Source organism: Trichosurus vulpecula, chromosome 1 (assembly GCF_011100635.1).
Source record: "Trichosurus vulpecula isolate mTriVul1 chromosome 1, mTriVul1.pri, whole genome shotgun sequence".
Lineage (NCBI taxonomy): Eukaryota > Metazoa > Chordata > Mammalia > Diprotodontia > Phalangeridae > Trichosurus > Trichosurus vulpecula.
Window position 1 is genome coordinate 498,682,996 of NC_050573.1, and position 24,330 is coordinate 498,707,325.

The 24,330-nt window shown below is 42.6% G+C and overlaps 1 protein-coding gene across 1 annotated transcript; it reads left to right on the forward strand.

Moving 5' to 3' along the window:
• The first annotated feature begins 2,482 nt into the window (after window positions 1–2,482).
• NT5M (5',3'-nucleotidase, mitochondrial) lies at window positions 2,483–22,408 on the forward strand. The gene is made up of 6 exons (XM_036741299.1): window positions 2,483–3,350; window positions 15,940–16,040; window positions 16,813–16,873; window positions 17,350–17,464; window positions 18,445–18,830; window positions 21,695–22,408. Exons 1-5 carry the CDS (start codon window positions 3,078–3,080, stop codon window positions 18,606–18,608), a joined length of 714 nt encoding a protein of 237 aa, XP_036597194.1. The 5' UTR covers window positions 2,483–3,077; the 3' UTR covers window positions 18,609–18,830; window positions 21,695–22,408.
• Window positions 22,409–24,330: the final 1,922 nt, after the last annotated feature.

Here is a 24,330-nt window from a genome sequence, read left to right on the forward strand (position 1 = left end):
CAATGGAAGTAGATTGACACACTCCTTCTGGGAACAATGGTTTACCTAAAATAGTGACTTTAGTGAAGCAGTCATAATCAAGATAGTGGGCCACCATGACAGAATTTCTGTAGATAAAAGGGTTATTACTTCCTGAGCATGGTCTCTGGTCCTGGTGGCAAGGTGGTTGCCAAGAAGATGGTTAGAGAATAGGAACAGTGGAGAGTGAGATCTGTGAGTCAAGAAGAGAGCCAACTGTGGCTGTTGGATACTAATATGCCAAGAGTAGCAGGCCCAGGGAGCCCAGCTGAGTAACCTGCTTAGTAGACAGTGTACTCAGGGGCAACGGCATAAGGACAGCACTAGAAGGGAATGGGTATCAAGTCCGTATAGTGTAGGAAGTGTGACTTAGCTTGGCTACATGAGTTCACTGTATGTTCTTTTCTACTACTGTACTCTGTATATTCCTGCTCTTCACACTGTCCATGTGTGTAGTTCTGGGAGAGTACGCCCCAGGTTTATGAAGGCAAGGGGTTTGGATGTTTGTTCTTAGGCTGTTATCTCAGTAAATACCTTTGCTTTGAGCTAATCATGTCTACTGGATTACTATTAAAAAGTGAGTTCACCTGTAGGGGCTCATGAACTGTAGTTATGAATGTGACTCACAAAGTCCCTTGAAGTTGGGGATAGTCCTTCCTCACCATCATCTCTCCCCCAGACCAGAGGGGTGCAATACATCCTTGTGGAATCCACTCTCCTACCTCAGGGGCCTTTGGCTGGTGTATTCTGACAAAAACTTAATGCATAATTTTAGTTAAAAATGAATATTTGTTAAGCTGAATAGACCAGGGCCAGAAGGGCTCTCTGAAGCACCAGGAAAGTCAGGTTTTGTGTGTGTATATACATGATACATGTATGTATACACACATAAATACACACGCATAGATACATATTATACGTATATAGTTGTTCTGGAAAATTATTGTATTTTATTTTTTCCAATTACGTGTGAAAACAATAATTTTGAGTTCCCAATTATCTCTTTCCTTCCCACCCCCCCAACCTCCTTGAGAAGGTAAGCAATTTGATATAGATTTTACTTGTGCAGTCATGCAAAACATTTCCATATTAGCCATCTTGCAAAAGAAAACACAGATCCTGTATCCCAAAGGGATCATATAAAAGGGGAAAGGACCCACATGTACAAAAATATTTATAGCAGCTTTTTGTGGTGGCAAAGAATTGGAAATTGATGGGATGCCCATCAATTGAGGAATGATTGAACAAGTTATGGTATATGAATATAATGGAATACTTTTGTACTATAAGAAATGATGAGCAGGTGGATTTCAGAAAAACCTGGAAAGACTTACATGAACTGATGCAAAGTGAAGTTAGCAATTCTCTTTGAATTCTGTTCACAGAATTCTCTTTGGGGTACAATCCTAGAAGTGGTGTTGCTGGATCAAAGGGTATGCACATTTTTATAGCCCTTTGGGCATAGTTCCAAATTGCTCTCCAGAATGGCTGGATCCCTTTACAACTCCACCAGCAATGTAACAATGTTCCAATTTTCCCACATCCTCTCCAGCATGTATCATTTTCCTGTTTTGTCATTTTAGCCAATCTGACAGGAGAGATGTGGTACCTAAGGGTTGTTGTGATTTGCATTTCTTCGATCAAGTGATTTACAGCATTTTTTCATATGCCTATAGGTATCTTTAATTTCTTCCTCTGAAAACTGCCTGTTCATATCCTTCAACCATTTCCCAATTGGGGAATGACTTGTATTCCTATAAATTTGGCTCAGTTCCCTGTATATTTTAGAAATAAGGCCTTTATCAGAGACACTAGATTTTCTCCCAATTTTCTGCTTCCCTCCTAATCTTTGTTGCATTTTTTTTTTGTACAAAAACATTTCAATTTAACATCATCAAAATCATCCATTTTGCATTTTGTAATGCTCCCTATCTCTTGTTGGGTCATGAATTCTTTTCTTTTCCATAAATCTGATAGGTAAACTATTCCTTGCTCTCCCAAATTGCTTATAGTATCAGCCTTTATTCCTAAATCATGGACCCATTTTGACTTTATTTTGGTATATGGTGTAAGATATTGGTCTATGCCCAGTTTCTGCCCTACCACTTTCCAATTTTCCCAGCAGTTTTTGTGAAATAGTGAATTCTTAGCCCAGAAGCTGGCGTCTTTGGGTTTATCAAAGAGTAGATTGCTATAGTCGTTGACTTCTCCGTCTTGTGTTCCTATCCTATTCCACTGATCCGTCTCTCTGTTTCTTGGCCAGTACCTGATAGTTTTGATGACTGCTGCTTTATGGTACAGTTTAATACATGGTACGGCTAGGCCACGGTTTCACTCTTAAAGGCACATACTCCCTCCCCGCAGGGCTTCAGCCAAGCTTGGCCCCTAAGACCGTGGTATGACTTTAAGTTTTCTGCCCGCGGTGAGAACAGGAACTTCAAGGTTAGCACTGCCGGGTTACGGCGGTTTCCAGTTGCCGGGCTGCGGAGCTACTTGACCTCCGCCCGGCTTCTAGGGACTAGCGGCCGCCGCTGCCGCTGCCGACACTCCCCGGCTTCCCTCCCGGATCCTCCGTCTCCGCCCAGCCCAAGGGTCTTCCCTCTCCTGCCAGCGCCGGGGAGCAGACGGAGCCGGCCGGGCCGCGCTGGAAGCGTGCGGGAGCGACTCGGGGCGGAGAGGATTGTTGGCCCCCGCAGCTGCCACCACCGCAGCTGCCCAGATGTTCGTCCGCTGAAGCCCGCCCTAGAGGCTCGGGATCGCCGGGGGGCGGTGGTGGCAGCGGCGGCAGCGCCCGGGGGGGCTTCCCTCGGCTCCGGCTCCGGCGGCGCCTGCGGCGGCTCCCCGGCGCTCCCAGCGGGGATCATGCACTTGAGTGGGCCCAGGAAGGGAGGGGCAGCTAAGAGAGAAAAAAGGGAAGAAGAAGGACCAGAAAAGCGCGAGAAGCCGGGAGGAGGAGGAGAGCCCCTTCCCCTTCGCGGCCCGGCCCCGGGGCCCGAGCTGCCGGACGGCCCGCGGGCCTATGCTGCAGAGCGGGCGCCCTCCGCCAACTCCTGGGGACCATGATTCGCCTGGGGTGGTCGCTCGGCCGGTCCAAGGGCGGGGGCACCTGCGGGAGCCCCAGGGCCCTGGTCCGGTCCTCGTCGTCCGGCCGCCCGGCGCGGGGCAGGCCCCTGCGGGTGCTCGTGGACATGGACGGGGTGCTGGCCGACTTCGAGGGAGGCTTCCTGAAGAAGTTCAGGGCCAGGTATCCGGACAAGCCTTACATCGCGCTGGAGGACCGGCGAGGCTTCTGGGTGTCGGAGCAGTACGGCCAGCTGAGAGCCGAGCTGAGTGTGAGTGTTCCTGCCCGTTGCGGGGCGGGAAGGGCGCAGTCCTGGCCGACAGTAATGATGACTCCTTGTTGAGTGTGTGGCCCCCTGCCTTTCTGATAGAGCCGCGTCCTGACCTAATAATAGTGATAATAAACCTGAGCTGAGAGTCCCCTGGCTTTTCTCAAACATTTCTTTTCCTTATAGGAAGGGCTCAGGTCCAACTCCTAATAGTGATGATGGAAACTTACTGGCTTTAACGTTTGCAAAAGTTTTACGTTATCTCAGGGGTGGGGAACCTTCAGCCTCGAGGCCACATGTGGCCCTCTAGGTCCTCAGGTGCCACCCTTGGACTGAATCCAAACAAATTTTGTTCCATGAAGTTTGGGTTCAGTTCAAGCACTTGTTCTGTGAAGTTTGGATTCAGCTAGCCCAACCTAGACTTGAACAATAATTTTTCTCTATAATACACCTGACTAGGGGTCATCCAGCCTCTGTTTAAAGATCTCCAGTGAAGGGGAGCCCACTGCTTTCTGAGACAGCACGGTGTACTTTTGGACAGCTTTCCTTGTTTGGAACTTTTCCTTAAAGCTAGCCTAAATCCGCTCTCCTCGCCCCCACCCCAGTTCTACCCACTTCTCCTAGTTTGGGCCTTTTGTGTAAGTCTAATCCCTCTGCCACTTGTCAGCCCTTCAGATTCTTGAAGACAGCTATCGTTTTCCCCCAGCTAAGCATTCCTGGTTCCTTCAACTAGTAATCACATATAGGGTGATCTCAGTGACCCTTTTGGCCCTCTTCTGGATGTTCTCCAAAAAACCACCGTCCTTCCCCAGAAATGTGATGCCCAGATCTGAAAATGATATTGCAGATGTAGTCTAAACAAGGGCAGAGTAGAATTCAACTGCTATCACCTAGACCTCGGGTGGGGAACCTGCAGCCTCAAGGCCTTCAAGTGTGGCCCTTTTTGCTGAATCCAAGTTTAACAGAACAAATCCTTTTATTAAGGGGATTTATTCTGTGGAATTTGGATTCATTCAAAGGGCTGAACTTGAGCATCTAGAGTGCCATAATTGGCCTCGAGACCACAGGTTCCCCACCCCAGTCTATACCCTATGACTCTTAACACAGCTTAAGATTGCATTGGGGTGGATCACTGCTTAATGATAGGACAGGTTTGGCTGGGAATTAGGAAGACCTAGAGTTCAAGCCCTGCTTCTGATACATACCAGCTATCCGACAATGAACAAATAACTTCACTTAGTGCCCCAGCAAGTTCTCTAAGACTTTAAGGTACAGACAAATTGCTGATCCGGTATACCAATGGAGGAAATTTCTATATTGAGAATAACCTGCACGTTTAGTTTAGACCTAAAATCAGGATCGCTTTAGCTTTCTTGAGCTATCTTTTTTTTTTTTTCGAGGGCGGGAGGCGGGGCAATTGGGGTTAAGTGACTTGTCCAAGGGTCACACAGCTAGCAGTAAGCGTGTCAAGTGTCTGAGGCCGGATTTGAACTCAGGTCCTCCTGACTCCAGGGCTGGTGCTCTACTCACTTTGCCACCTTGCTGCTCTGCATTAGCTTTCTTGACTGCCATGTTACACAGTTGTCCCCTGTTGAGCTTATAGTCCACCAGAACCCAGATCTTTTATCTGATGAGCTTCTTTCTAGCCAAACCTGTTCCATCTCTTGTATTGGCGAAGTAGGCTTTTGAATCAGCATGAAGCTTTCCGTTTATTGCTGTTACATTTCTGCCCAGTGTCCTTCGCCTAGCAAGAATTTTCTTTTGAACCTGACTCTTGTATTTGGTGTATTAGCTGTTTCACCCAGCTTTGTGCCATCTGCAGATTTAAGGAGCGTGCCATCAGTGACTATCCAAGTCATTGATAAAAATGTTGAATGGTACAGGGACCTGCACAGATTCCTGGGTCTTTCTACCAGAGACTGCCTTCCACTTTGACTAATGACAAATCATTAATGACTCTTCTTTGGGTTGGGCTATTCCGTTCTATATTCACCTAATTATACTATTGTCCAACTCTGGGGCCAGCTTGGAGAGGTAGCTAGAGTTAGAAATGGTTTTTCCTTTTTAAAATAAGATTTTATTGTACTTAAAACGTAAAAGCAAGCATACAAAAACAGCCCCTTGGGCTTTAGTTTGCTGATTTCCGGTCTAGTTCTTATCTCTACAGCCAGCTTGGCTACTTAAGTACCTACATCATCTTTTGAAAAGTCATTTTCCCTTCTCTGGGCTTCAGTTTCATACTTTATAAAATGGAGTAAACTTTCTTTTTTCTTAAAAATTCTTAATTATAAGGGTTGGCTCTCTGTCTCCTTATGACATTTTATAACTTTGAGACCATTTTTAGTGCCACAGTATAGAACTAATGCTCTTCAGACAGCTTAAGCTGAGGGAAGAGAAATGTTCAGCTGTGTTTAAAATTGAGTGAGTACACATAACAAACAATCTGGTATTTTTCACATGGAATGTTATTTTTTGTGAATATCATTCAAGGTCACATAGTCCTGTATACCAGACAGAACACTAAATAGTATTACACTGAAGATGTGATTCATTTAATCCTGTTCAGAAATAAAAGGATGGTGCCCATTCCATAGATGGGCAGAGCATATAGAGATCAATAGATTTGCCCAAAGTGCTTTGTGACAGAGAAACAGTGAAGAAGATCGTAGAAATGAGTTGGGAGGTGACCCATAACAGTTCAATACTGGTTCCCTGGGAGCTTGGGAACTTCAGAGAAGTAATTATTCTGCCTGAAGTTGATTACTTCAGGATGGGTCATGTGAATGGCAGAATATATGCTAGTGGAATTTCAGTGGTATCCACCTGGTTCCTTCTGATTCCCAGAATACTTTTCCACCTGACTTACTGGAAAATTGCAAAATTTTACAAATAAATATGAAATAATCCCTGCCCTCAAGGAGGTAAAATTCTATCAGGAAAAACTATCAGAAAAAAAAAACACGTAGGGATCTAAGTAAATACAAAATATATACAAAGTACATACCAGATAATATCAGGCAGGGACGAAAGAGGCAGGAACTCCTGTGAATATCGGGGAATGGCTATGTGGTAGGTCATGCTTATGTTGAGCTTTAATAGAAGCCAGGGGTTAAAAGAGGCAGAGGAGAGAAGACTTTATATGCATTTCAGGTTTGAGGGACAGTTTTTGTGGAGGCACAGAGACAGAAGAGAACAGCAAAAATGCTAAACAGAGGAGTTTGTGTCTCATCCTACCTGCAGTTAGGGTTGCCACTGGAACATTTTTGAACAAGAAGATGGTGTGCTCAGACTTTAGAAAGTTTTGACAGATGGTTGAAAGATTGATTGGAGAGGGGAGGTATGAGACCAGGAAACCAAGTTAATGACTAATGCAGTAGTCCCCATTATCAAATGCAGTAGAGTGATCCAGCAGAATGAAGACTGAAAAAAAGGCCATTAGATTTGTAAATTAAGAGAATATCTTCTAGTTAAGATGGAAAGGAAAGGAAGTATGCAATTACTAAGCTCCTACCATGTGCCAGACACTGTGTTAAGCACTTTATAAATATCTCATTTGATTCTCACAGTACCCTTGTGATAAAACTGTTACTTTGATTTTACAGTTGAGAAAACCATGGCAGATAGGGGTTAAGTGACTTGCCCAGAGTCACATAGCTACTAAATATTTGAGGCAGGTTTTTAACTTGGATCTTCTTGAAGCTAGGCTTAGCACTCTATCCACTGCATCACCTACCTGCCTCTGCAGATGGAGATATGAAAGGACATAGAGAAGCTCGTTTCTCTCATTTAAACCCCAGCAGATATCTAAAGAGGACCTCAGAAAGACCAAAGATAAAGAAATTTGAAAATAATCAGAAGTAACCTCTTCCATTCTGTCCAGAACTGTACCAAAAAAGATCCAAAGCCTACTGAGGTGGGGAAAGGGGGTGTCAAGGTAACTGACACAAATACAGGTTAATTTAGAAGCTTTCAGAGGCAGAGAGAGGAGTTGAATGGGGGAAGCCAGCGCAAACTCTGAGAAATAAGTTAGAAGCTAGAGGAAGCAGGAAGAAGAGTGCCAGGGAAGCCAGCACAAGTTCCTTCAAACTGATCTGAAACCTCCAGTACTCTGAAATGACGGGGCAGTTGCAAGCCAGTGCAGTCTGTACTAATTAGGGGCCTGACGCTAGATCCTGGCCCTGGCCTGTGAGTACAGAAGATAGACACAGAACCAGCCTATGGAGATTTCTGTCCAAGGAGACAGAACCTAGCTGTGCAATCCTTGGAGCAGGAGACAGGGCCAGTGCAGAGGCTTGGACACTAGTGCCAGGTGGACCGTACAGGAGGCCGGAGAATAGCACAATCTCTAATATCGCCTTGGGGGCCTATCGGGACACAAACAGGGATTAGAATCAACATATAGTTAGGAATTATGCCAGGAGGAGACAAAGTGTCTGATGCCAGAATCCATTGTTAACCACCAAGAAACTGAGAGTGAGGACAAGGATTAGGTCAAAGGGAGGGCTCTAATTATACTAATATAATAATTCTACATTAGGTCAGCAGAAGCATCCTGGACTACATAAAGGACAGGAACAAACAAGGAGATATAATGCATCTAATAGTGCTAGAGAGGACTGATCTGAGCTCATATGCCCAAACTAAGAACTGAGGCTGAAAATGCAAGTGAATAGAAGAAAACAGGAAACAGTGAAGAAATACTTCTCTTAGCAGAGAAGCCCAAGGGGTAAACTCTGAAGAAGAGTGACACAGCTACTACAAGCTGAACCTCAGAGGGGAAAAAAATTGGTTTTGCCAAAAGTACTAGCAAAGGGGCTAGAGGAAATGAAGCAAGAGATTTTAAAAATGGAATTTTAGTTTTGAAGGAAAAAAATGGACAGAACAAATAGTTTAGAACAGAAGGTTGGAAACCTTACCTAAATAATATACTCCTTGAAAAATCAAATGGAGCTATCTCTATGAGAAAACAATAAATATTAGAAGAAGGTCAAGTAGAAGAATATGTAAGGTATCTACTATTAAAAAAAAAACTGACCTGGAAAATAGATTTAGTAGAAATACTTTAAAAATCATTGAACACCAATGACTCCTTGAAAACCATAACCAAACAAAAACCAGCATAACATATGTCAAGAAATGATAAAAGAAAACTGTTCAGACCTATTAGAACCAAAGAAAAAATGAAAATAAAAAAATCTACTGGTCATCTCCTGAAACTCCAGACTGAAAATACCTGTAATATCATGTCCAAAAGTGAGAACTTCAAAGTAAAAAAAAAATATATACTGTAAGAAAGCAGAAAGAAGAAGTTCAAATACCGACCACACTCAGCATCACACAAGATTGTGCTGCATCTACTAAAAAGGAGAGAAAACCTTGGAATATGTTAATAGAGAAAATGTAAAGGGTAACAATAAAGAATAGCTTGCCCTGCAATAATGTTACCTATAAGGGGAAAAAAAAATGTATTGTTACTAGAATAGAGGATTTTCAAGCATTCTTGTTGGAAAGACCGGAGCTAAATAGAAACTTTGAAATTCATATATTAGAGTCAGGAGAACTCTAGAAAGGGAAATACATTTGAGGAATCAGAAGAGGTCAAACGAAGAAATCCTGATGTCTTTAAGGATCACAAAAAGGGTTAAATAAGACAAATACAGGGCCTGGGTATGCTTTTGTTCTGTTTTTTGTTGGTTTTAAGAGAGGAAACAAAAGGGAGGGGCAGGAAGGAATGTTGTCAGAACGAAGTGAGGAAGATGTGGGAAGAATGTGCCATTTCATACAAATGGTATATGTGATAAGAGTGTGTGCTAACATGAAGGAAAGTATGGGGGAAGTGTACATCTTAGGACCTCACGTTTATCACAGCCACATAAAGAGAGGAAGGGAATAAGCATTTCTAATAGCACCAGGTCATAGAATGTCCCAGGCACTTTACAGATATTATGTCATTTGATCCTCACAACAGCCTTGCCAGGTAGGTACTATTATAATTCCCATTTTACAGTTGAAGAAAACTGGGGCAAAGAAGGTAAGTGACTGGGCCAAGATCACATAACTAGTAAGTGTCTGAGGCTGAATGTGAACTCAGGTCTCCCTGACTCTAGGCCCAGTACTCTCTCCTGTGTGCCCCTCCCCTGCCCCCCCATATATACACATTATTCAATGCTCAAGGAGGACTAGCACTTGCGGTATGAGGGCTTGCCAAGTCTTTTTTAGGGCTGCTTATCAACTTTTGTTGTCTTCTTGGCTCTCAACTCTCACCTGTGGCTCCAAGAAGCTGTGGCATGTGTGCTAGACCTCCCCAGTAAAATGGGCTAAACTAAGTGGAGGGGAACCAATGGGCCTCAAACCCGTTGATGAGTTAGGGGAGTGAGTGTCTGCCCCAAGCAGGGGAACATTTGTACAGTGGAATGGGCAGGTGAGAATAATTTGTTCCAATAGCCATGACGGCAGCTGAATCAGGGGCTATGGAGCACCAAGAGCTTGGTCAGACATTGAAGACACAAAGGTACTGCATCCCAGGCCATCACCGGTCATCCTGACTTTTGTCTTGCCATTGAATTTCAGTGACTCTGGAAGAGAGAGTGAGTTTGACAACTTTGTGCAACTCTACCTCACTTAAATACTGTTCAAGCACTAGTAAGAATATTACCCTGTAGTGTCATTGATGCTATTCAAACACGAAGGACCAACAACATTATACTCAATAGTAATATAAGTGGATCAGGGAAGGACGTTTAATAGCCATGAGTAAAGCAAATTTCAACTTTAGATGTTTGATCATAAAGGGGTATTTAAAAAGAGAGAAAGAAAATATAAGGGGGTCTGGGTTTGGTGAAGAAAGGAGAGATGGGAGTAGACTGTTTCAATTATAGAGTACTAGTATTCACAATTTTCTTTTTGCTTCCTTCTGCTTCCTTCCTAAAGACAAGAAGGAAAAATTATGAGAGGGTAGGTTGATACAAAATTAAAAAACTATGATGGTGAATGTGAATGGCATGGACTCATGAGAGGTGGGTAGAAGAGTGGGTAGGAGAAAGCAGAATCAAACAATATATTGAATTCTTGAAATGTAAAGATTCACTGAATAGTCAAATGGATATTTGATCTCATCGATTTGAGAGTTCCCCTCCAAAGCCTCATAGCTAAATCCAGCCCTGCCTGAATTAGAATGTGTGTCCCCTCCAAAGAGGGTCTACCTGACATGCTAGAGGACTTCCTTGTATTTATTCTCTGGATATCAGAGGGGTACCAGTGGAACATTCCAACTCTCTTCCTGTCATTCCTCCCTCTTGCCCACATGACCAGCCCATCTTCTCTTTCTATCATACTATTTCTTTTTTGTTGTTGTTGTTGGAGGGAAGGCAGGGCAATTGGGGCTAGGTGACTTGCCCAAGGTCACACAGCTAGTAAGTGTGTCAAGTGTCTGAGGCTGGATATGAATTCAGGTCCTCCTGACTCCAGGGCCGATGCTCTACTCACTACGCCACCTAGCTGCCCCATCTTTCTGTTTCTTGATGACATCCTTTACTTCTGTTCTTCAAAGTTTCTTGTGGGCTATATGTTACAACCTGCTCAGACCCACTGTGTAAGTTTTCATTGCCCTCTGTGTGTGTGATGCTTATCTTTAGTTCTTTAGATGAAGCTGTGTGTGCCAGGTCTTCCAGTAAAATGTTCGTATTGAAAAGGTAGGCCTTTGCTGTTATGAGGATCTTGAGGGTCATTGAGAGTGCTCTGCAATTTCTCCAAAGCCATTCAGTCCTCTTTCCTCTTCCTTTTTAGCTATGGGCCCATTTGAACAAACTCTATAGAGGGTCCATTCAGATGCCTATTGAAATCTGGGCAAGAGATATTCTTTCACTCTTTGTTCTTATGTGGATGGACATACCAAACTCTATTGAGTGATTATAGATCTTTTCCAGGAGGCTCCTCAACATCTTGGGACTTGATGCAGTCAGTGCAGTGTTATCCACAAATAGGAGTATCTGGAGGACCTTTCTACCCCCAGGAAATCTTTCTACTACCTGGATCTCCCCCAGCACGCTGGCAAATAATTTTGGGGAGCAAACAGCACTGTTTTACGCTTCACCTGGTGTTTATTATCAGAGGGTTACAACTTCTAAAGACTCTTAAATGATTTTGTTCTGATGGGAGTCGTGTTGTTTCAAAAGAGGCTATTAATGTTTTTGTGCCGACAAGTTGCATGTTTTTGTTGTTGTTGAAATTAACAAACAATGAACCCAATGGGATTTTCTCTTTTCTGCATCTTTCAGTCAGTTGTGATGTGGTAAACAATATGACAGGTGAAAGCCTGCTTATTCTCTACTAATACCTCCACTGAAGATGCCTTCAGTTCATTTATAAATGATCTGCATAAAGATTTTATATAGACAGGAGAGTAAGCATATTGTTTGATAGTTATTGCTGGTCTCTCAGTCACCTTTTTAGGGGCATTAACAAGGTTTGAGTTTGTTCTATACCTTTGATAACTTCCTCTCCTTCAGATTCCTTGCTTATTAGTTCTACAATGCCCTCACAATTATGTGTTCCCACCTATGAGCTGCTCTCTGCATATCAGATACAGTCTGGCTGTATCAGTATTTCTTACAGCTTTTGGGTCTACAATAAAACCTACTCTACTAACTCCTTTCTTTAGCTCTCTGAGATACACCTTAGAGCCAGCCATCTTTGCATTTAGCTACAATTTCCTTCTTTTGGTTTTATTTATAGCAAGCATGACAAGATTGATACTGTTCAGCTCCTTCAGCCGTATGTCCCCTTCCTGATCATTGGACAAGGATCTCACATTCAGAGTACCAATAGTCAAAGTAAAATTTCTTGAGAGTCTAAAAACTTTGTGATTCATAATTCCCTCTGCCCCTTTCCCCACATTTCTCAGCTTCCATCACTGCAGAAGCATCAGGGGCTGGTGGCCATATAAATTTTTTTCTTTGTTTCATAGATTACTGTGTCCAAAAAAGATTTGTCACAGGGTGGCCAGCTTACTGGTGATCTTCTCTCTGTGATTAGCAAAGTTGATCCTTCGAAAATATACTTGGTCCATTTTCACACAGAGCACTGTGAAACACAATGAGGGACTGAAAATTTTAAACCATTGAACTGGTAAATAAAACTAGGAGATATTTAAAAAAACACATTAAAGAGAAACTATTAGCTAATGTGGTGTAAAAAGGAAGACTAAATTGGCAATATAAAAATTAAAAATAATTCACAACAAATGAAAGGAAATAAAGCAGATTATTAGTGGCTGTTTTGCATAATACTATGTCAACAAAACTGATAACATAAATGGATGAACATTTAAGAAAATGATATGTCTAGATTAACATAACAAGAAATCGAGAACTTAAATAACATAGTTTAAGAAAAAGAAATTGAACAAGCCATGATGGAACTCCCAAAGGAAAAAATTCAAAGAGCACATAGATTTGTAAGTGAACTCAATATTCAAAGAACAATTAATTCCAATATTATATAAATTGTTTGCAAAAATATGGAAAGGAAAGTATTCATCCATTATTCCCCACCTACATTATATAATTTATGGGAGAGTATGACCCAAGTTTATGGGCAGACTCTTATGGTTATGTGTATTTTGCTTTCTGTGTAGTGAATATTTAATGATTAATAGTAAAAAAAAGAGATAAACACATAAAGAACGTTATACATCAATACTTGTAATGAATGTTGACAAAAGAGGCTGTATCAACTTATTAAAAAGGTTATATACCATGATCAGATTGGTATTTGCCAGGAATATAGGATTGATTTAATATTAGGAAAAGTATAAACATGAGAGAACATATTAATAACAAATACAATAAAATGACATAATTATGATGCAGGAAAGCCTTTTGACAAAATATAGCACCGCTTTCTGTTAAAAATGTTGAAAAACATGAAGAAACAGACTAGTATTTAATATAGTAAATAGTAACAAGCTAAAACTAAGAGCCAGCATTATTTGTAAAGGCTAGAAATCTCTCCAGTAAGATCAGAGCTAAAGCAAAGTTGTCCGTTGTCGGAACTGTTATTGATATACTTCTAAAAACACTACCTATAGGTATTTGATAAGGAAAAGAAATTGAGTGAATAGCATAGACAAAGCACATAGACTTACTGCTTTTTGCTGATAGCATGATGGTTTACTTAAAGAACCCTAGGGAGTCAACTAAAATTAAATGAAATAATAACTTCAGCTTAAATTAGCAGGCTGTCATCAATTAACAAGCATTTTTTATCAATAAATTGCCTTCTGTAGTACTTTGTTAAATACTAGGGATATAAATGCTATGAGTGAAATAATCTAGACTTTCAAGGAGCTTACATTCTATAATATTTTATTATAAAATAAACCAAAAAAACCTTTATATGTATTACCATCAAAATTCAGTGCGAAGAGATAGAAAAAGAAATTCCTCTCAAAATAATTACAGAACATATAAAATAACTGGAAGTCTGTATACCATGACATACACAGGAAATGCATGTAGCTATAGCTGCAAAACACTCTTTATGGAATTGAGGACAGATTTAAATAATTAGAGAGCTATTTTTATTGACCATAGTTGAGCCATGCCACCATAATAAAAGTGACAGTACTACTTTAATTTACAGATTCAGTGCCATACCAATAAAACTACAAAAAGGTTGCTTTATAGAACTAGAAAAAATAATAATAAAATTGATATGGAGAAATAAAACATGAAGAATCCCAAGGGAAATAGTGAAATGAGTGTGAAGGATCAAACAGTACCTGATCTCAAACTCTACCTCCAACTACTATGCACTGAGACTTCTTGGTACAGACTAAGAAGTAGAAAAGTTGGTTAGTGGAACAGATGAGGTGCATAGCACCCAGAAGCATTTGAACATAGTAACATAGTGTTCATCAAACCCACAGACACTAATTATTGGGGAAAAGATTCATTATTCATCAAAAACTGTTGGAATTGAACTTTTAGGGATGAGATTTAAATCATTTCATATAACCTACTGCAGTAAACTTCAAAACAGATATGTGAGCTAGATACAAGTTTACATCACAAATAAGAGGAACGGGAAAGGAAATAATTTTCATAACCATGTGCGATACCTGAGTAGCCAGCTATTGGTAGAAAAACCCTGCCCCCAGCCCCTAACTGCAAACCCCAGTCTGCATAAGACGAAAACAGACTGAGGTCCTGCCGTTTGGCGAGTGTCCTGGGCCCCTAAGACATTTCCAAGGAATGTAAGCTAATTACCAGGAAAGCCTAACGATCTTCCTTTGTCTGAGTGGGCTGAGAGACGACTCTATCTCTCGGCTCAACAAAGCCAGCTGGAGCATCCCTCAGTCTGCCTATGGCCTTGAAGGATGAAAGCCTCAGCCCCAGATATTCTTTTGAATTATGTGACTGTTCCTAGCTCTTATCTCATGAGTCATGTTGTGGGATGTATGGCAAACTGGACGCAGAGATCCTGGGTTGTAATTCCAATTGACACTTTGTCAGCTATCTGATATGTTGTATTTACAATCTATTCAGGAGGTTCCTCTAACGTATCATGGTCATAAAAAGTGAAATAACACAGGCTTGCTGAGTCTGCAAAGTAACATATGTAAACTTTAAGAGATAATTAAGCACTGAATCCTGTATTGTCTATATAAACTACCCTCTCCCTTTAAACGTGGTCATTTGCTTTGGGAATTTTCCCCGAATGACCGCCGGCTAATAAACTTCTCCATTCAAAACTTATACTCTGTGGCGTGTCTCACTCGCTTCTGGTATAACATTTGGATAACTTACAAGAGAAAAATAGGCAATTTTCATTATATAAATTAAAAGGTTTCTGCACAAACAAAATCAGTGTAGTTAAAATTAGAAAGAAATCAGTTAACTGGGTCTTTTAGCAGTTCTTTCTGGTAAAGGTCTTGTATCCATGCTCTCTTACTTCAAATCTAATACTCTTCACACTGTGCCCCTCTGGGTTAGAAGAGGTAAATTAGCAAAGGCTTTCTCTAGGTATTTGAAAGGCCAGGATGGGTAGAATATCAAGAGGGTACTTAAGACCAGGCTTTATGATTCTGCTTTATCGTTAGAGTGGGGCTCATTGTTCTGGCAGGTTTAACTTGGGGCATATCATTGCTGTCTAGCAACAAGTGATCAACTTGGCATAGTGAAAAGAACCCTGGGGACATGGTTCTAGTCAAAGCCCTGTTGCTAGATTGCCGTGGATCCTTGATCTCTTTGCACCTTTGGGAGTCTTTGGTGCCCAACCCACCAATGCCAATCCCATTCTACCCATCCCTCTAGGCTGGTCCACATGGGGCCCTGCCAGGAATATGATTCTTCCCTAGAAGGAGGCTCAGAACGAATATAAACATCAGCCTGATACCTAAGCTTAAATGTTGTGACTAATGTGAATGGGCAACCTGGGAATCTATGCCATCTTCCTGCTATCATGTATTCTTGATCTCCCAGCAGATGGAGACTCAGATGACTGAGTCTTATTTTCAAGGATATCGCAGTGTGGGAAACAGAGGAGAGGAGTTGGGGGCCTAAGCAATAACTGGCTTATTTTCCTCTCTCAGGAGAAAGCCATCAGCATTTGGGAGTCAAAGAATTTCTTTATTGAACTTGAACCACTACCAGGGGCTGTGGAAGCTGTGAAAGAGATGGCCCGCTTAGAAAAGTAAGTGTATCTTCCTGCTGATACTACAGCCTCTTGTACTTCCTTCCACCCCTGCACGTCTGCTTTCCTCCTGCTGACTAGTTTGTGAGAACTTCTGGGGTCTTCTTCTCTGCCTTCCCCTGATTTTCCCTTCTTTTCCCCAGCAGTAGACCAGTTTAACCTTCAAGGCAAGAATTCTAACTGAATGTAATATTGATTCCATTTGGGAGGATTTTTCCCAATCTCACGTCTGGAGAATATTCTAATGTTATATATATATTTTTAATGTTATAGTTTTGTTCCATTTCAGTAGTTTTGGAAAACATGTAGGATTCCTTCACACATATTTGTTGGGTACTTTTTCCCCCCCAGCTTTGGTTTGCAGTTGCTAAAATATTGATTGGGTCTTTGCTGTGGGTATCGACTACATAATCTCTTTTCATTTACCAAATGGCTTTAATCATAAAAGATGTTCACTTGAGCTAGTAATTTCAAGAGATAGCAATGAAGAGGGAAGGCACACCAGGCATGGGGCACAGATAGTATGCTTATGAGTGAGTAGGTCAGTTTGGCTGGAAGGTTAAGATAGAGTGTGTGAGAGGGAATAATGTGAAATTAGTCTGGAAGGATAAATTGGAATCAGACTGTGAAGTTCTTTAAATGCTAAAGAGAGGCAGGAATGAACCATTTCCCAGCAACAGTGGGAAAAAAGAATAACAGGGAAAGGCTAATCATGGCTATTGGGATGGCTTAGAAGTTTTTCTTCTCTTGTCTCCTTTTCTTCTGTCTACAGCACAGATGTGTTCATCTGCACAAGCCCTATCAAGAAATATGAGTACTGTCCTAATGAGAAGGTAAGACATAGACCTTGGGTCTTTGAGAGAGCAAAGAAGGGTGACTTGAAGTTGCTGTCACACTTACCACCTTTTCTCCAAGTTGTTGGGTTTTGGCTCAGCACCTTTATTTTGGCTACTGGGCTGAAGGGACCTTAGCACCTGCATTATCCAGGATGAGTCAACTGTAGTACCTGCTTTGGGAATTCCCATAGCATATTCCTTATAGCTTCATGGAGGAGAAAAGGGGAATTCCCTCCCACCCTGTGTATGGTGATTGGCTTCCAGATAGCACTTTGGTAGTATAATAATCAGATACTGGGGATCCAGTGTCAGGAAAAGCTGACCTTATGACAACATTGTTGCCAGGCTTCTGGCATTTGTATCCCACTGGATGTTATCACAATTGGCTTTGCTGTACCCTGGGACTCTCTTGCCTTCAATAATTGAAATAAGGGTGCTAATGGACCTCTCATTTCTTCCTGCTTATTTTCTAGTATGCCTGGGTAGAGAAGCATTTTGGCCAGGAGTTTCTGGAGCAAATTGTACTCACACGGGATAAGACTGTGGTCTCTGGAGACCTCCTTATAGATGACCGACCAGATATAACAGGTAAAGGACATCTGGAGGAGAGAGAGAACTTTTTTGGTTCAGGAACCCTGGTTCCTATCTTTTTTCTTTTGTGTAGGGTTTCCCTCCCTCCTGTCAGTTACCACTTATTAAGTGCTTACTGTCTGCCCAGCATTGTGTCAGGCACAGTACATAAGATATGATTCTTGTCCTTTACATTATATGCTACAACATGGTGGGATGCCAAGCATTCAGCTTGGATTTAAGAGACCAAGGTTCATATCCAGGCTCAGACAATACCCTTATGAACTTGGGCAAGTCACCTCAGTTTTCTCACTCGTAAAATGGATCAGATTCCATCTCCAGTTTCAGCCCTAAATTCTATGAACTAAGATCTTATTGGGAAGACAATACTTAAATTCTGTGTAGGATAATAGAAAGAGAACTGAATTGGTAGTGAGGAGATCTAGGCTTTAGTAATGGCATGGTCATTGTGTGACCTTGAGCAAGTCTTTTAAACCTTCTAGGCCTTGATTTATTCATCTGTAAAATAAGTGGGGTTGGCCTAGATCTGGGGTTCCTAATCCTATTTTGTGCCACAGCCTGGTGAAGCCTATAGACCCCTTCTCAGAATAATGTTTTGAAGTAATTGAAGGATACACTACATTTCACTTAGAGGTTAATGAAATGAAAGTGAACTTCCCTCTCCCCCATTCATGTTCACAGACCCTCTAAAATACATTCCCTGGTTCTCGAGGAGGTTAGGAACCCCTGACCTAGATGCTTCCTAAGGGGAATCCAGCTCTAACATCCTAAGCTTCTACAAACGAGAGAGCGGTAAACAGCTGTATGTAATCGAGTGTTACAGACGATTACTTGGTGTTCATAGAAGGGAAAGACCAGTGAAGTGGCTGTGGTGTGTATTGGGGGATGGGATGGCTATTGAATTGCCAAACTACCAGTGGATCCTTGGGCACAGCTCCTCACAAAGCTCCTTCCTCCCCCCCCACCCCAATTTCCAGGGGCTGAGCCAAACCCTAGCTGGGAGCACATCCTCTTCACCGCCTGCCACAACAGACACCTCCAGCTGCAGCCACCCAACAGGAGGCTCCATTCATGGAATGATGACTGGAAAGCGATCCTAGACAGCAAGCGTCATTCACAACACTGGATCCTCCCTCCTTAAAGGGATAGGCCTCTGCTTCTCTGGGATGTGGAAGATGTCCCAGGCCTGGTGTCCTGTGCTGGGGTGGGGTGGGGAAAAGAAGGGAGGGTGGGTGAGTGGGTGGGTGAGTTACTTCCTTTGCAACCTTACTAAGAAGAATTGGAGCTTGGAGCTTCCTCATAGGAGAGGAAGTGGCTCTGAATTACCTACCCCAGGCTTTGGAAGGAAAGGAGACTGAACTCAGTAAGTATCTGGCTGCCACTACAGCACATGCTGGGTCCAGGTGCTCTGTGGGCCTCTTCATGCACATCTCCTCCTTTCCCACTGTCCTACCTGGGCTTTTTTTTTTTAAGTCAGACTGTTAGCATATACCAAGAAAGGAACTTTTCTCTTGCCTTTTGGTGTTCAGTGGCAGAGGCCATTCCCTCTAAACGTTGTCTAGAACAAGGCTATGTCACTTGAATAGAGGTTTGTCATTTGAACAAAGAGATCTATCCCTTACCCTTGCCCCACACTTGAGGTTGCTTAAGCCAGTGTAGACTATAACTCTATCATTTACTCAAAGAGTATGTTGTACCCATAAAGGCCCAACAAATCAAATTTCAAGCTAGTGGGTTTTTGTGGCTGAGATCTGGATGGGAGGAGGTTGAGGGATCAGAATCAGGGTTAACCACAGATGGTAAGCTGTTCTTTGCCCCTTCCTGTAATAGGCTCATCCCCAGACAGGTTTTGATAGGTCCTGGGAGGCATGGTCTTATCTGTCTCCAATGTTCTTCCTATTCCTAATGGGTTTGGGGTCAAGGTGTGTTCTTGGTGTTTCTTTATTTTGCCTTTTTGGAGGGTAGAGAGTTAGTGGGGTTGGGGAGACACCATAAGTCTTACAACCACAGTGGGGCCCATCTCTCTCCTACCCATCCAGGATGTGGGACTTGAGACCTCTTTCCTCTGGTCTCTCTCAATTTGGCCTTAGAGCAACCTATGGCTGGAGGCTGTTGGCACTATAGGGGAGTCCCCAGGTGTCTGGGTTTCTGAGTCTGGTAGGTTTGAAGACCCTAACCATACCCTGATCTGTTTTTCCTGGTCCCTGGAAACCTCTGAGATCTCAGCTGCATCTCCATTAGTGTCACCACTTGTCCCTCCCATCTCACTGCTTTCCTGAGGACTTCCCAGCCTCTTACAGGAGTAAAAGATGTAGATGCAGCCTGGATGAGGTTGTATGTGTTAGGGAAGCTTCAGGAACCCAACAGGCCTTCATTCTCATGACTTCTTCTCTGATATCAAGTGGACCCTTTTCTTGCCTGTGTCAGGAGTGTTTAGAGCTGGCTTACAAAGGGAGGAAGTGGTGTGAACAGAACCAGACTGGAAATGGGCCTCATGTCTTGGCGTCCTCCTCCCCACCCCACCCCACCCGACCCCCTAGACAGCTTAGGTGTACCACCTTCCCTGCTGCCTTGCTGGTGATCCCACATCCCACCTCCATGAAAATGAATGGCCTGACCCCACTTTGTCTCTTCCTTACTATAATAAGTCGCTTCTTACTTTGTCCCTTTCTTTCCCCAGCTGTTATCCCTCTCAAGTGCCTTTTAGCTGCCCAGTGATATCCTCTGTCCTTTATCCCACTTTACCCTCTGCAAAAATCAGGATCTCCCCTGAGTCCTCATTGCCAAGACAATGTTCCTGCAAACCTTAAGAAAGGATTTGAGGAAGGGTCACAGGAAGATGGCAACACTGAATTCTAAGCCTTATTCTAAGGGGGACAAGGGAGAGAGATTGAGCTTCTTGGACAGAATGAGACAACCAGATGAAAAGTCCATCCCTTCCCTGGTCCTTACTGTACCACACTGCCCTTTCCCCAGGAAAAGAATCTTCCATCTCAGGAAGGCCTGAACAAGGATATCCCAGGACTCCATCCCCTCAGGAGCAGAAAGTTAGCATCCCCCTTTGCTTGGAACTTCTCATGAGGTCTTAGAATCGTAGGATCCCAGCTGGGAGAAGCCTCCTGGTATATTCTGTCCAAGTTCAGCAGTTATTTATCTGGCTCTAGCCTGGTTGTTCACAGAAGGGAGCTGTAACTAGAGATGACCCCCTGCACCCAAGGGAGTGCCTACAGGGAACAACCATTTTTTATACCTCCTCCTGAATCTCTTAGCTCTTCCAGGTCTGAAAACAAGAGCTGGGAAAGAGGCTTGCTTTCTAAAGCATAATGGCTTTATTTTCCAGAAGCCCTCCTCTGAGGACAGTGGTGATCTTGAGAATTCCCAGACTAAGACTAGTAGCTCAAGATAAACTTTTCATGCCTCTGATCATTTGTGGATACCTATAGAAGGAAATATAGTAACTAGTATATAATATAATACTAGAATATAGTATAGTAACTAGTGACAGGTGAAGGATGGAGGAGAAGAGGTGGTTGGTATCACAGATCAAATTATCATAGAATCTGAGAGCTCCAAGGGCCTGTAGAGATGATCTAGGGCCTAGATTGGGCCTAGCTCCACCCCCTAATGTAGCAGACAGGAACAGGCCCAAGGACAGAGACTGACCTCTTTCTTCCTGTCACAGTTATCAAGGCACTACCCTGCCTACTCTTAGAACTGGTTTGCTCTCCTCCCTTTTTATCTTCCCCTTCTCGCAGACCCCCGCCCTCCCCAGTGACCAGTCTAGCTAGATCTAACCACACACACACACACACACACACACACACACACACACACCCCTTAGTCAATAAATCAACAAGCATTTATTAAGCACTTACCATGTGCCAGGCACTGCAATAAGCATTGAGGATACAAAGAAAAAGCAAAAACCATCTGCCCTCAGACCTTGTATCCTAATGGGGTAGACAACATGTATACAAATAGATCCATACAAGATACAGAGTGGATGGGAGGCCACCTGGAGAAGGTGTATATTATCAGTTTACGTAGCGACAAGGCCTAGACAAACAACATAAACAAAGCTCTGATCAGTCCTGTGTGAGGTGTATTGAAAGCGTAGGTCTTGGGGTCAGAAGACCTAGCTTGGGCTTGGATTTGACCCCTTCCCTTTGAGCCTTACCTTTTAACATCCATAAGATGAGAGTAATCCTTGTACTATCTACCTCACAGGATTGTGGAGAAGAAAGCACTTTGTGTAAAGCACTGTATCCACATACACTTTTACCCATGTCAAGAAGGAAGGAGCCAGCCATTCCACTACTCCTTGGCTTGCCAGTTCTGGATTTATTGTTTGTCTCCTGTTTTCAGAGACTCCTGGCAGAATTTTCCCACTAGTGCTAAACGTCTTATGTGTAGTATTAGTGCCACCTTCTGGACGTAACGGAGAACTCTGTTCCCCCAACAGCCTGACATCCAGCGAAAAAGCTGAAGTGAACACATTTCTTAAACTACTATCTATCCAAATGGTTGTTAGCTCCTTAAAGCTACCGTGGGAGTCTGTGTACTCATTTCAGTGAGGTTTTTGTTGCCCAGAACATTTCAGAGAGTCCTTTTCTGAGGGGAACTGCCCTCACAGCTGTAGTCACACTTTTTTTCCCCCCTCAATCCCACAATGAGTGATACTCCTCCCCACCTCCTCTCTGGGCTGTGGAACCAGCCAAAAGGCATTCAGAAGTCAAATGCATTCTCGATAGGCAAAGATTTGTCACCCCAAGAGGATATTTCAGAGAATCTGCTGCAGGTTCCGAAGGCAAGAAGAGTCCCCGAGCCATCCTGCACACTGGCTGCATTGTTGGAGTAAGTGTGGCTTCCTTAGAGATGTCCCTTATTTGGGGCTGTAAGTACTGATATGTTTATTAAATCACTAACATGACTTTTTAGTCACATACTGTGCACGTGTTTCTTTTTAAGTTTTATGGTGCCTTTTGTTTTGACATCCCCCACATTTCCAAATACAGGTAGCTAAGTGGCGCAGTGGATAGTGAGCCAGGCCTGGAGTCAGGAAGACTCTTCTGAGTTCAAAGTGTCTGGCCTAGTTGTGTGACCTTGGACAAGTCACTGAAAATGCTGTTTGCCTGAGAGTCCTCATCTGTAAAATGAGCTGGAGAAGGAAATGGCAAATCACTCCAACATCCCTGCCAAGAAAACTTCCATTGGAGTCATGAAGAATCAGACACAACTGAACGACATTTTCAAAAATGCCCCTTCTCCACCCCTCCCTCCAGTGAAATAACAGAGCATAGAGACCAACCCAACCAACCGACACATTGACAAACACATTCCTTCCTTTAATTTGTACCTCTCTTTCACAGCTCCACCCCATTACCATAGCTCCTTGCACACACTTTTGGGTGAGTTTTAGTTAGCTGGAAGATTGACCACCTCACCCTTGGGGAGTCTGATAGGAGAGTAATGGAGGCCTGTTGCTCTCTAAAACAAAGAGCAGGGAGCCCTAATCTAGGTCTAGCTGCTAGTGACCTCACAGGTCATCTAGTTTAATCCCTTTTTACAAACCAGTAAAGTGATCCAGAGGCTAAGGAATTTGCCTGTGGATAAACAGCTAAATGACCAGTGGAGCTGTGTTAGAGCAGATGGGGCTGCTCTAAGGTTGTTGACAGTTCAGTTTGCATATGTAGCTGTCACTACTCAGGAATTGGGGAGTCCTTCCTGTAGTGATACCAGCAGAAGGGGTGATGGAGCCATGCTGCTAATTTGTAACATACTTGCCCACTGTTGGAGCTTTCCTTTCCTTTCCTCCATATGCCCTTTATGAAAGATCAAGGGGAAGAGACAGGTTCTGAAGTCAGGGACCTTGCCGTATTCATCTTTATACCCCAGGTAGTCCTGAGCACCCTTGAGCTGCAGGCCAAGATCAAGTCTTGCTGAAGTGCAAAGTTAGGGCAATATGAAGGACTAAAGCGGTCATTTAAAAGGTATGTATCCAGCTCTGGGGAATTCAGTTTTGAAAATTAAGCACCAGCTAGATGGCAGCTACTATGTCAGGTGATGGGGGTGCAGATAAAAAAAAATTCCTGCTCTCAGCTTACTTTTTTTTTTTAAAGCTTACATTCTATTAGCAGGAAGTTATGTATATGAAAAGCAAATAGAAAATAATCCCATCAGGGAGGGCACTCATAAGTGAGGACATCAGGACAGACTTCTTAGAAGGTAGTGCTTTTGGTGAGTGGTGAGGGGAGGTAGAAATTCTAGGAGGGAGAGATGAGGGTGCAGTGTACTCTAGGATGAGGGGAAGGGAGGAGGTAGAATGTATGTGTACCAAGTAAGCCAGTTTGAGCCATAGAGCGACTGAAAAGGAATGATGTGTAATACACCTAGAAAAGTAAGTTGGAGCTAGACTGTATGCAAGATAAATGTTAAGCTGCAACCACTGCCTACAGAGAAAATAACACAAGAAATGTTTTTGGTTTTTTTTTTTTTGGTGGATTGGACCTGTTATTCAAGGTAGGGAGTTCCTGGTGAGGCACTTTTTCTTTTAGCATTTTTAAAATAAATAGTATTTTATTTTTTCTAATTACATCTAAAAATAATTTTTAACATTCATTTTTTAAAAAATTTTGAGTTCCAAAGTTTTCTCTCTTCTTACCTCCCTAAAATGGTAAGCAAGGTCATATATGTATAATCAGGTAAAACATATTTCCATATTAGTCATGTTGTGAAAGAAGGAACAGATGAAAAGAAAAGAAACACCAAAAAAAGTGAAAATAGTGTGCTTCAATATGTGTTCAGAATCCATCAGTTCTTTCTCTGGATGTGGATAGCATTTCCCATCAAGAATATTTTGGAAT